Genomic DNA, 14,044 nt, shown 5'->3' with positions numbered 1-14,044 from the left:
AACTGCCGGACAAACCAGCATTAATGTTGAAGCATACGGAGGTTTTCATCTCCATATCTGACAACAAACACTGTTGCTTAGCAACAGCTTCAAACAGTCGGCCCGTACCTTGGAAGCGTCTCTGTAGCTTAGCAACAGCTTCAGAGAGACTTTCCAGAGCCTGACTGTTGGAAAAAAAAGCCACGAGAAGAAAAAAAACCTAACAAAACTGCTCCTGATTTCTGCTGGTAGATCGAGGTTTCCGGACATACAACCTCCAGATAAACCAAAGTCTCCTGTATATTGCTTCATTACTGTGTAAACCATGGACCCGACTCATGAACTGTGCCTGAAATGGTTGCACTTGCACATAAACATAGTTGGATTAGACCAATCACACACACACCATGGAACTAAGGATTTACACTGGAAATAACTGAAGATTGTTCTTTATGTAAAACGTAAATGTGTGCCTGATAAATCAATCCCTCTCGAGGGGATCAAAAATTATACTTCTGTTCTGCTAATGTTTTCAATTAGTTAGGGGCTGGGCTAGGGGAGGGAAGCCTGAGGTCAAATTCAATGGAAGTTATGTTACACCAACATGCTGTTATGCAGAAGGTGCAATTACTCCATAGAAAGATGTCTGTCAGAAATAAAATGGAAATTGACTTCACTGGATAATGTCAGTGTAGAAGTCATCTGCATGTGTTTTTCTGAAATATTGGAAGCAGTACTTGAAACAGAATTCCAATTATCTGTCCCAGAATTCCAACTATCTAACCCAGAATTCAAAATATCTGACACAGCGGCCCCGATATTTACGGGGAGGTGGGGAAGGAGTGAGGTGGTGGGGGGAAGTTTTGCGTTAAGCCGGAAGAATGATTTCCCTCAGGTCCTGCTACATTTAACGGCAGGACCTGATTAGCATTTTTTGTCTCTGTTTCCCGGACGTAGCCAGCCAGATTGAGAGGAAGGCTGGCTGTCGGTCAGTTAGGCCTTTGGCACCAGGCCGCAGTGGAGAGGAGGGAGGGAGGGATCAGAAGGCCAGTAGGTGGGGGTAGAGATTGGAGGCCGGACGAGATATGATGCCATTGTCAGACGAGATCGGAACGGAAGGGTTGGGATGGGCTGGGTGAGATCGGAAAGGCCAGGTCGGTGGAACAGCAAGACTTGGGGGGACATTTTGGCTCGGGGTGGGGGGGTGGTGGGGGGAGATCGTGGTTTGTGTGGTGGGGGGGGGGGGAAGAGAGTGTGGCTGGTGGGGGGGGGTGGGGGGAGATCGTGGCTCATGCCGGGTTTCCCGAGGTCAATGTAAAATTTAAAATGGAGGCCAAATGTGAGGCACACAGTCTCATTAAAATATTTAAATAACCAACCCGCCTCCTGGGAGTGGGTTGGTGGTCCGCCCTGCCCGCCTCCGTTAAAACTGGAAGTGGCCGGGTGAGAGGCGGGTTGGGTTTGGGTTCAGGATTTTTAAACATTTTAACTTCTGACCCGACACAAATCCACCCCTTTTTGGGAGAGAAAATTCCCCATATTTCAATGATCTAACTCAGTATTCCAATTATCTGACACAGAAATCCAATAAAGCTCAAAATTCCAATGATGTGACACAGAATTCCAAGTATCTGACCCGTCCACAAAAAACAGGACAAATCCAACCCAGCCAATTACCGCCCCATCAGTCTACACTCAATCATCAGCAAAGTGATGGACAAGCAGCACTTACTCACCAATAAACTGCCCATCGATGCTCAGTTTGGGTTCTGCCAGGCCCACTCAGCTCCAAACATGGGAAAAAGAGCCTTGGTCCAAACATGGACAAAAGAGCTGAATTCCAAAGGCAAGGGGAGAGTGACAGCACTCAATATAAAGGCAGCATTTGATTGAGTGTGGCAACAAGGAGCCCTAGAAAATTGAAGTCAATGGGAATCAGGGGGAAAACTCTCCATTGGCTGGAGTCATACCTAGCACTAAGAGAGATGGTTGTGGTTGTTGGAGGCCAATTATCTCAGCCCCAGGACATCGCTGCAGGATTTCCTCAGGGCAGTGTCCTAGACCAACATCTTCAGCTGCTTCATCAATGACCTTCCCTCCATCATAAGGTCAGAAGTTGGGATGTTTGCTGATGATTGCCCAGCGTCAGTTCCATTTGTAATTCCTCAGATAATGAAGCAGTCTATGCCTACATGCAGCAAGACCTGGACAACATCCAGGCTTGAGCTGATAAGTGGAAAGTAACATTAGTGCCACACAAGTGCCAGGCAATGACTATCTCCAACAAGAGAGTGTCTAACCACCTACCCTTACCATTACTAATCCCCCACCATCAACATCCTGGGGGGGATCACCATTGACCAGAAGCCTAACTGAACCAGGCACATAAATACTGTGGCTACAAGAGCAGGTCAGAGGCTGGGTATTCTGCAATGCATGACTCACCTCTTGACTCCTCAAAGACTTTCCACCATCTACAAGGCACAAGTCAGGAGTGTGATGGAATACGCTCCACTTGCCTGGATGAGTGCAGCTCCAACAACACTCAAGAAGCTCGACAGCATCCAGGACAAAGCAGCCCGCTTGATCGGCACTCCATCCACCTCCACTTCCCTCCACCACCGGCGCAGTGCGGCTGCAGTGTGTACTATCTACAGAATTCCAATTATCTGACCCAGAATTCTGATTATGTGCAAAGACTGCAGCCCTCAGCTTTGACATCAAATATCAAAAGTTTAAGTGATAGAAATATTTACAATTCTTAAGGGGTTGTGATGCATCTGGTTGGTTTGCTTTGATTCGACCTTCTACTTGCCTCTCCAAAATAAAATCTGATCCACATTACCTTTAAAAAGCAACCATTTTTCAAAGTCAGCTTCACTGTAACAGTTATTTCAGAATTGATGGAGCGGCCAGGTGTTGGAACAGGCCTACAGTCCATGGAGTGAAGTGGATTGGTTCTCTGTGAACTGCAGTTTATTTTAATTACGATGCAATTTAATTCAAATCGTGAGTTGATTTTTTTGGATGCTTGCGTTACTCTGAGGGCACCAGGCAAGATGGGTTGACAAGATTGGGTTTGGCTGCAATGCCCCCCTGGGTCCAATAGCCTGCTGACAATCACTGTCTAGGCTCACACATGGGTGCGGTATAAGAGGCCTATTGGTACCCATGGAACCAATACCCGGTGTGAGCCAGCACTTTCTAGAGAGAAGCGGAGAAAACTGGAAAAAGAATCGCCCTTGAAACTGGTGCAATGACTAAAATAAGCCGAGGTAGGCTGCAAATAAGGAATGTTCTCATATGTATTCCTATGATTGGTTTTAGATAGGGGACGGACTCTCTTTTTAAACTACAGGCTGGCTCATGTCAGACTCACCAAAAGACTGGATTGTACTTTCAAACACAGATTAAACTCCAGTTTGCAAAGAGAGTGCAGTTAAAAAGCCTCCCAAAAGCTACATACAGTTTTTGTAAAAAAAATAAGTAATTGAATTGCTTCTAAAAACATCAACCAGTGGAGATAACAATGTTTACACAGACACAGTGTGACTAAAATCACTATTAGTTTAAGAATTCCTTTAATGTGAAGGAATGCGATCTGAAAAACGATTTCAGAAGCCCAATTATCAGATTCACAAAGCCTTAAACTAGGTCTTGGCTTTTAAAAGTTTTACAAACTAGGCAGAATCATCAAATTATGAGAAAGATATTAGCATAAATATAATGAGATCAAGATAAACCACAACCTACATCACATTAGTGCTGGTGTTCTCCACAAAGCTTGTTCCTGTAGTAACTCACCACCCCTTCAAATGTGCCAGCCCCCCTTTCAGAACTATCAGCCTATGTCTTTTCACCTTTGTGAATACTCGTTACAAATTCACAAAAGTAACAAGGACATTAAAATTTATATTGCACCCAGCTACTTACATCCAATCAAAAATATTGATTTCAATAAGCGATTGAGAATGAATTCTGTTAACTGAGCATGTGGAGAACACTGAAACATTGTACATCTTATTTCACTCTGAGAGCAGAGCTGATTAAAAGTTATTTCTTGGTACTGAGAAAACATAGAAAGAGGTTAAGTTTGCCATTGATTAAACTTCCAAGCCAAGAAAATGATTAGTTGCGAGCCTGTGCTGTCCTTCTGAAAAGATCAGGTACCCCAGGTCTACGAGAGGTGAATAGAATAGAACGTTGGTTAGTAGGCATGTTAGATTAGACAAGAAAGGGTCTGCTCAGTGGGAGTGGTGGGCAATTCCAGTGACTTATCAAGTTGACTGGGATGCCTGTCTGTCACGTGGGAAGGACAAACCCCATCGGGATATCCCAACGTACTTCCTGCAATGGGAACAGTAATTAAAACCATGCTGGAAACGCTTGCAGCTCAGCAACCCTGCTCACAGCATGAGCGTTATAAGTTCCAGTCCACAGTTCAAATTAGAAGTCTTGCTGATTGCTTTCTAACAGTTCTGGGACTGGCGGTATACTACAGCGAGACATAAACAGAAATGATCATATTGGCAATTAGCCTTCAGTTCATTTGCCTTTTCCTTTGGGTCGAAGTGTCCTTAAAATGATATATCAGGTGGACTGCTACCAAATGTGAGCAGGGTTCGCAGCATTTGCTGATATTTGAACTCTCCTGTCCTCAGTAGGCCAGATTGCTAGAAGTACAAGATGGTAACAAGAGTACTTCATTTGAAAGAGAGGTAAAAGAAAAGTGTCAGAACCAATCCTGGGCAAAACTGAAATCCCCTACAGAGAGAAGAAGCTCTCTTGCTTGAAACAACAAGCGTGGTGGGGACATGGCGGGCAAAATACAGGAGGAAGCAGGATTATTTTCTTCAGTTATGTTTTCCAATGTGGGTGCTCAGGAATTTGATGACATATTCACCAGTGAGCAGCCCTTCTTAAACTTGCAGTCTCAAAGAGCAAGACCACAATCTATTAGTTGGCTGTGTAGTTCGCTGTCGGCTGCTGTTAGCAAAGAAGCAATGATTCATTTTTGTACAACGCCAGATCTGCACTGACTCAGATGATGTCTTTGTGAGATGCTCTACATACTGCCCTTTAATTTTTACGACACATGAAGAGCTACATTCCAGAAATAATGGATGAACCAAATAAAGCTCCTACTGAAATATATTATTGCTCTACTCTGCCTACGTTAGAAGCTGATGAGTCAGAATGGGCCAATTGACAGGAAGCTTGGTCCATTTTTGCAATGTGATTATTAACAAATTACTAGTCGCAATTTTTTTCAAATGGGGGGGGGCGGAGGAGGAGAATTTTTGAGCTCATTAAGATGAGAGACAACAGTCCCGATTTTAACCTAACACACCCAGTGGAATGAGGCGAGTTTGAGTTGAACGTCTGTTCTACACCTCGCCCGATTTTACGCTCCACTGACTGGGAAATTGAACTTCACTTTCCTATCTTGGGAATCTAGTGCCAGAATCAAACACTTTCAGGTCATGTACAGCATGGTTAGTTACACAGTAAAGCTCTTTTTACTCTTGCCCAACAATTTGCCTTAGTGTATACCCTACTGAGCATTGCTGTTTTCCACGTGACCTTTCAGGGTTAGATTGCTGATTTTGTGCTGTGGGGACTGGCCTGACACTGTCCAACCTCATTTCACACCCAACACTTACAGCCAACAGACAGAGGAGACTGTCACTGGGCTGGATTTAGTGTCTGGAGATGAAAGGCCAGTGTGCTAACCCATTGCTCTCCCTTCCCAAGTGATTCTCAACTGGCAATTTTAAGAATTTGTTTTGGTGACTAATGCAGGGTTAGCACTTTGCTGCACGTACCCGATGCTTTAACGTGTTTGTTAATTGTTTATCCAAACAATACATTTGTGTTGGGAGAAATGGAGATTATAATTTGTGAACTGTGAGTATGATGGACGGAAACAGAGGTGGAAAATGGTTAGCTGCACCTAATTCTAACACCGTGACATCAGCTGAATTGTGAGTACACTCTGAACGTTTTGTACAATAGATTAGATAAACATGCCCCATCACCAGAGAGGCCTGTGCTGGGTTGAGCCACTACCTATGTGATTCAATAGGGAGAGAGAGAGAGAAATGTTGGCCGTACAGAGATGGGACGCTCTTCTTAAACTGCCTCACAAAACGGGGTTCAAGGTGGGACAGCGTCAGTCCAATGCAGAGCAGCGGTTACCCAGGTAACCACAATCGACTTGAGTAATCTTCGGCAAACCTTCAAATGGGAGGAAAAAATGAGAGACACAAGACAAGCTGAAACAAAGTTATGCAATTTGGAGTAAGATACCATGAAAGACATTTCAGTGCCGAGAGTTTAATTAACAGCACAAATAACATGTATCCCAGACACATGGGGGATATCAATGTTAAATAAGTGGCACCTTCACATGTGACTCACATCCTCCACAGTAAAACATACTCAAACTATCGACATCTCAAAGATACAAATGGAGCATAACTCAAATATATTTACCAGAATCAGATGCAGCTGGTGTAAATATTTGCTGCATCTCCATTTCATTGGTCGACTGATCAGTGACCTCCTGTGTTCACTAATGACCCTCAGCTGAAAGTGCCTTATTTTGTCCTCCAGATGTCCCAAAGTGCTTCACTTCCAGTGAATGGCTTTAGTTGTGCAGTCACTATTGTTGTGTAGCTGTCAGCTAAGTTCGGGATCCACTGACCAGCTCTAACTTAGGTTAAACCACAGGCTTTATTCTTTGTACCAAAGCTCTTGCCATATCTACACTTCTCTTGTGTATTGTTTGAACAGAATCTATTTTTGTTAAACTGCATAGAACAAACTTGTTATTTTATTTTGAATTTTACTTCCTAATCAACTCTTGCAATGATTGTTTTTAAACCCATGCATTCTGATTGCACTTAATGTGGGTAGGTTAAGCTGGAGGAAGTTGCGCATCCTTGATTTCCTTCACTCCACCATTGGCGGCCGTGCCTTCAGCTGCCTCGGCCATAAGCTCTGGAATTCTCTCCCTAAACCTCTCTGCCTCTCTACCTCTGTCTTCCTTAAAACCTGCCTCTTTTACCAAGCTTTTGGTCACCTGTCCTAATATCTTTTTATGTGGCTCGGTGCCAAATAACACCCCTGTGCAGCGCCTTGGGAGGTTTTACAACGTTAAAGGCACTATATAAATGTAAGTTGTTGTTGTTGTAATAGTGAAGCCAGTGATTCATGCTGGGTACTGGACCACCCTTACCAGCTACCCTCTGGTAACTTGCCTAAGTGCGTTTCTTACTGCACAAATCTAGGCGGTGAATACGAACAGGTTATTCAATCATACTGCTGCTGAGAAAGGGGGAAAGTTGGTGAGAAAATGGCAGGATTGGAGAGGAAAGTTTTGATTGCACGCATTGATTCTCTGCTTTTCCTCCCCCAGTTTTTGTTCCTCAATCTCCTTTGTGATCAGGAGCCTACATGGGGAGGCAGCAAGTCAGATGGGGAGTTTACGTCCAGCTGCTCTCATCTACCACCTGGCGTCCCAATAAAATTGACATTTGGAGCCTGGAGACTTACTAACTACAGTTTCTTTCAGATTATACCTATATTGTGCCATACATCAAGCAGCAGGAACTGCTGAAACTGAAACAGTAAGGGTGGTCTGGTTTTCCTCAAGGCTTCTTCTCAGCTCATGGCTCAGGAGTGACTTATTCTATGTCCTTGCCTGTTCTGTAGAGCACAACATATTGAGCACAAAGATGGGGCCATGTAAGTTCCACTGTCCTTGGATAGATTCATCTGATCATGTACCCCAGCAACTCTGCTAACCCTCTCTATTAGATCAGATACTAATCTACTTTCTCTACGCTCCATTCATTTTATGCATCCAAAGAGTATTTACTTGGCCCCCCTGTGTGTGCCAATTGTGTTGCTGATGACTCTTGGTTGTATTTTGTTTAATAGATCATCACATTTGGCTTCTGGAAGCCACTGCAGGCAATATTACTGAAATACTAACAGATCTCCTCATTGCTTAAAGTGAGTTGGAGGATACGCGGTTTTACAACAACAGGGAAGGTATGACAGGAAGTAAGTGTGGCCGTTACAGGAAGTGTGTGCTATATGCAAAACCTTTAATGGACAACTGATGTAGATCTAGCAAGGCTTGGACACCGTAAGTTAAGATGAAAATGACAACTGCAGCAAATGTTTTGTCTTTGAAATGACACATACCTGTGACACTGAAGTTTGCGTTCAATGCCACTACATTTTTTTGATTCCATTTTACTCTTGCGGGTCTTTCCATCCATTCTCACCCTACCCAGCACAGACTGTACACCTCCTATAGCTCTGGAGGCAGGATGGGCAGCCTACTCACATGCCACGGCAACACCACTGTTACTTGGCTACCAGTTGGCATGCGGGAGCAGCTGGGTGGCATCTTCCCATTGGACATGTTAGCTCCCCACGTAATATGGCAGATGAGCAATCAGTGGAGTGGGGACAATAATTCTTCATCCTTCCAGGGTGGCACCGTGATGCCAAAAACCAGGCTCGCTCTTATTTAACAATTCGCCATTTTTGCTGCAACTCTGCAGAGGTTCCTGCCAACATCACTGAAGCTGGGAACATGGCTTCACCTCTGATGGCCAGTCTGTGCCAGTGAAGACTGGCACACACACACACACACACACACACACACACACCCCTGCACTAGGATCGTGGGTTTCTTGCCAGCGATGACCGCTGGGGAGGAGTTGATCAGGGTTAGAGAGCCATCCAGTTCTTCAATTTATTTTGGACCGTACACTGCATGTAGACCTCTCAGGCTGGCAGTGTAATAGTCAACTAGAATGAGCAGATGTTCAAATTTATATGTCAGGGGAAGGACCACGACATTTACTATATTAAAAACACACAAACTAATTCATAAAGCGCAAATTCTTCTCATCCCCCCACGTGATATACATACTGCAGAAGAGGATTTAGGTCATCATTGGGATTACAAATGAGGATAAATAGTAAAGGAAAAAATACACAAATTGCCGTTCGAAGGTCTAACATGCAGGGAATCCATTATAATATCCCGTATAATTGTGCTGAAATATCACTGTACTCACGATATGATGAAATAGGTATACATCTGAATAGCTGAAATGAATACAGAGTCAGTGAATATTTCTTCCCTTTTGATACTTCCTTCATTAACTCCATGCCTAAAATCCTAAAAAGAAAACCCCATTGAAGAGCAACAAATGGAGGCTCCCAGTGGTGTACCTTGTAATCCGACGGGGCTCCATAAAACTGGGCGAGTCCCGCCTCCGCTTCCTAATTGGTGAATAGCTTCTTGAGCGGCGACGATGTCTCTCCGCCTCGGAGTCGTGATGTCGCGGTCCGGCCTCGCCATCTCTTTCCCTGTCACAAAAAGAAAGTGAATGGATGACCACACAGGCAGGAATCGAAGAGGCGCCCTGTCGACCGTAACTCCTTCTCTAACTCATTTCACCTCACACCATCCAGCGCAAACTGCTCATAAATATTAAGGCACCAGCTCCCCTGATGGGAAGTCCAATGCCCAGGGTGGAGCTGAGCAATACGGACAATGTTCTTGCCATGGAAGGAGTTCAGCGAAGATTCACCAGGCTGATACCTGGGATGGCAGGAATGACGTATGAGGAGAGATTGGGTCGATTGGGCTTATACTCGCTGGAGTTTAGAAGAATGAGAGGGGATCTCATTGAAACTTATAAAATTCTGACAGGACTGGACAGACTAGATGCAGGAAGGATGTTCCCGATGGTCGGGGAGTCCAGAGCCAGGGGTCACAGTCTAAGGATAAGGGGTAGGCCATTTAGGACAGAAATGAGGAGGAATTTCTTCACCCAGAGAGTGGTGAACCTGTGGAATTCTCTACCACAGAAGGCAGTAGAGGCCAATTCATTAAATATATTCAAGAAGGAGTTGGATATATTTCTCAAGGCTAAAGGGATCAAGGTGTATGGGTGTGGTGTATGTACCTTTAAGAGCCCCTATGTACTGTAATGCCGGTAGTGGCCACTCGGGCTATATAAGCCTGTATAGTGTCTTGTATCTTTTAGTTCACCTCCAGACTTTGTTCAATAAACACCTGTAAACCAACTCCTGCATTCCGTGTCTCCATCAACACACGGATACAACAGTGGCGACGAATTGGAAACGGACTTACCTGCAATTCGGCAGCACCTCAAGGAGATCGATTCCTCAGACGAAGGTAGAAGAAAAATAAATAAATAAATAAAAAAAACTGTGGTTTCACCAGCTAGCCGGGCTGGTGGCAGGTACTGCACTAATCCTTCCTGGGCGGCAGGCTGGGGCTCGATCAGGTGGCTCTGCAGCGGGGCCAAGCAGCGAGTCAGAAGGCGGAGGCAAACAGAGACGGAGGGTGGAGCACTCGGGAGACGGCCGGCACTGCAAAGCAGGTCGGCGTTCGGAGCAAGCAGAAGGAGGGAAAAGTCCCAGAGAGTCCGGCGGGAACGAGTCTCCAACTATTAAAAATATCTGTGTAAATAAAAACCGCGGAGAACAGCTTTGTCAGCAGCGGGAAAGCGTGGGAGGCGCCATTTTTTTCTCGGCAGGGAAGAAAGGAAAGCACGGGAGGTGCCATTTTTGATTTTTAGGATGCCTAAGACTGGCAATATTACTGCTTTCGATAGTGTTATAGAGGATTGGACCACATATGTGGAAAGAGTGGAGGTATATTGCACAGCGAATGAAGTAGAGGATGATAAAAAGGCATCGGTACTTCTAAATCTGATGGGCGCGAAGACATACGGACTGTTACGAAACGTAATCACTCCAGCCAAACCAATGGACAAGAATTTTAAGGAGATTGTTGATACCCTACACTGCCAATTCGGGGCAGGACTGGCAGATTCTCTAAGAGACAAATTCGTCTGCGGTCTCCTAAGTAAAGGAACACAGAAAGGGCTGCTTTCTGAGAAAGATTTGACACTGGACAAGGCTTTCAGTGTGGCTGTATCATGCGAAGCAGCAGCAAGAGGAGCTGCAGAGATACAGCAGAAGCCACAGGACTTCGGCACCCATGAAATGACACGGGGTTTCGAGGGATGTTATCGCTGCGGCAGATCCACCCATGACCAGAGGGACTGCTGGTTCAAGGACAAAGCATGCAGACAATGCGGAAAGATGGGACACATTACACGTGTATGCCGATCTGGAAACAAAAAATCCACTGACAGAAAAAAAATCAATAAGGAAAAGTGCAGAAAGGTACAAATGATGACAGACAGTAGCTCCGAAGAGCAGAAGAGCGATAGCGACTCCGGAAACAAGAGACTAAGCTCTCTCAAATTACATAATGTAATTGCCAAAGAAGATTACCAGACCATTTGGGTTACCCTCACGATAGCGGGGTCCCCAGTTAAAATGGAGCTAGATACAGGATCAGCTCTGACCGTCATAAATCGACGGGATTACGAGCGGCTATTTCCGCATATACCTTTGAAAGACACATCATTATCTTGAAGACATATATGGGGCAGAAAGTATACCCCAGAGGGAAAATAAGGGTGCCTGTTGTATACAACGGCAAGGAAATACAGAAGTTGTATTTATACGTTCTGCAAGATGGTGGTCCACCGCTGTTGGGATGTGAATGGATCAGGAAGATATGTTTAGACTGGCACTCCATTCAGGCACTGACGGTGACCAGTGAGAAAAAAAATGATGATGACGTCAAACCTGAACGATTAAAAGACATCTTGGCCAACGCCAAAGAAGTGTTTCAACAGGAACTAGGAACCTTGAAAGGCGTCACCGCCTCAATAAAAGTGGAAGATGCGGCAATTCCCAAGTTTTTTAAGGCAAGGCTGGTGCCATACGCAATTCGTCCAGCAGTCGAAGCAGAGCTGGAGAATTTGGAAAAGGCAGGCGTGTTATCCAAGATAGATTGGAGCGAGTGGGCAACACCCATCACCCCGGTCATGAAGAAAACGTTGAATAATGATAAATCTGAAGAACAGAGAAAAATTCGCATCTGTGGGGACTTCAAGGTGACTGTAAACCTGGTCCTTCACACGGTACAGTATCCTCTTCCGAGGATAGAAGATATTTTCGCCTCACTATCCGGAGGGAAACATTTCACCAAAATTGACTTGGCACAGGCATATCTACAGATGGAGGTTGAGGAGGCCTCTAAAAAGTATCTCACGATAAACACACACAAAGGCCTGTACCAGTGCAATCGACTGGTTTTCGGAGTAGCATCAGCTCCAGCTATCTGGCAAAGAGCTATGGAGCAAGTCCTGCAAGGGATTCCGGGGACTCAATGCTACCTAGACGACATCCTTGTAACAGGAGAAAACGACAACGAGCACCTTGCCAATTTGGAGCAGGTGCTCACTAGGCTGAGAGAACGGGGCCTACGAGCAAATCGCCCAAGTGCGAATTTTTCCAGAAACAAATATCATATTGTGGCCATATAATTAACGAAGAAGGGTTGCATAAGTCACCTGAAAAAATTGAAGCGGTCATAAAAGCCCCAGCACCTGAAAATGTCTCACAATTAAGGTCGTTCCTGGGATTGATAAATTACTATCATAAATTTTTACCGAACTTGTCAACTGTTCTGCACCCTCTTAACGCACTGCTACAAACGGGAGTAATTTGGAAATGGAGCGAAGACTGTAAACGTGCCTTCCATAAATGCAAAGGCTTGATCACGTCCAAGGAAGTGTTGGCTCATTACAACCCATCACTGCCAATCAGACTGGCATGCGATGCATCCCCTTACGGCGTAGGAGCGGTATTATCGCATAGATTCCCTGATGGCTCGGAGCGGCCGATAGCTTTTGCGTCACGCTCATTAAACTCAGCTGAGCGTAACTATGCCCAGATCGACAGGGAAGCACTCAGCCTGGTATGGGGAGTGAAGAAGTTCAACCATTACCTACACGGACAAAAATTTACCTTGTTGACTGACCATCAACCCCTCGTCTCCATATTCAACCCTAAAAAGGGCGTTCCCATTATGACAGCGCAAAGGCTACAGAGGTGGTCCCTTTTCCTAGGGGCACACCAATATGACATAGAATACAAAAGATCAAAACAGCATGGGAATGCTGACGGTTTATCGCGCCTACCGTTGCCAACGGTAGAAGAGGCACCTACAGTGGACCCAGTGGAGATGTTCCACTCAACCATAGTGGAATGTCTACCAGTAACAAATTCTACCATTGAAAAGGAAACGAGAAATGACCCGACTCTCTCACGAGTCTACGATTTAACGGTGAAGGGATGGCCAGCACATGGCGAACCACTGTTGCCAGCATTCTCGCAAAGAAGAGAACAGCTGTCAGTGTGCCGAGGAACCTTGATGTGTGGATCCAGAGTGGTGATTCCACCCAAACTCCAGGATAAAGTGCTAAAGGTGCTTCACGAGGGGCATTTGGGTGGAGTGAAAATGAAGAACCTAGCCAGAGCGTTTGTGTGGTGGCCAGGTATCGATGGAGACATCGAAGAAATGACCAAGAGCTGTCTAGGATGCCAGAAGGTCCAAAACGCCCCACCACAAGCCCCTCTACATCCATGGGAGTGGCCCTCATCTCCATGGCAAAGGGTACACATCGACTTTGCTGGTCCATTTATGGACTCAATGTTCTTAATCGCGGTTGATGCACACTCCTGTTCTGATAATGGACCGCAATTTGTGTCTGAAGAATTCAGGAAGTTCTTAAAAAACAATGGGGTTAAGCACTACACGTCCGCCCCATACCATCCTGCCACCAATGGATTAGCTGAAAGGTTTGTCCAGACCTTCAAGAAGGCCATAAAGGCCATGGGTAATGAAGACATAAATCTACAACATAAGGTAGATAACTTCTTGTTTGCATACAGGAATGCAACACATGTGGTTGCAAACCAAACTCCCGCCATGATGTTTTTCAATAGAAGACTAAGATGCCGGCTGGATTTGATCAAGCCAAACATCAGAAGGGACGTAGAGAACCGGCAATTTCAAGGCATGAATGAAAGGCCAACTAGAACCTTCCAGATAGGTCAACAAGTTTTGGCCCGGGACTACCGT

At 45.2% G+C, this 14,044-nt stretch overlaps 1 protein-coding gene across 9 annotated transcripts in view; it reads right to left on the bottom strand.

Moving 5' to 3' along the window:
• Positions 1–14,044, bottom strand: part of srrm3 (serine/arginine repetitive matrix 3) — a 389,856-nt gene that overhangs the window by 9,164 nt on the left and 366,648 nt on the right. For 6 of the 9 annotated variants that reach the window (XM_085964221.1, XM_085964222.1, XM_085964226.1 and 3 more), the window contains one exon: positions 9,238–9,375. In XM_085964221.1, the coding sequence (XP_085820347.1) occupies positions 9,238–9,375 (138 nt within the window). Of the gene's footprint in view, positions 1–1,286; positions 6,217–9,080; positions 9,112–9,237; positions 9,376–14,044 lie in introns of those variants that run through there. The other 3 variants (XM_085964224.1, XM_085964225.1, XM_085964229.1) reach the window with 3 other exon arrangements.

This window comes from Somniosus microcephalus, chromosome 22, assembly GCF_052327205.1.
Source record: "Somniosus microcephalus isolate GS21.2 chromosome 22, FLI_Smic_1.0, whole genome shotgun sequence".
In the NCBI taxonomy this organism is placed as follows: Eukaryota; Metazoa; Chordata; class Chondrichthyes; order Squaliformes; family Somniosidae; genus Somniosus; species Somniosus microcephalus.
Note: the sequence above shows the minus strand (reverse complement) of the source record. Positions and strands in the feature narration are given on the sequence as shown.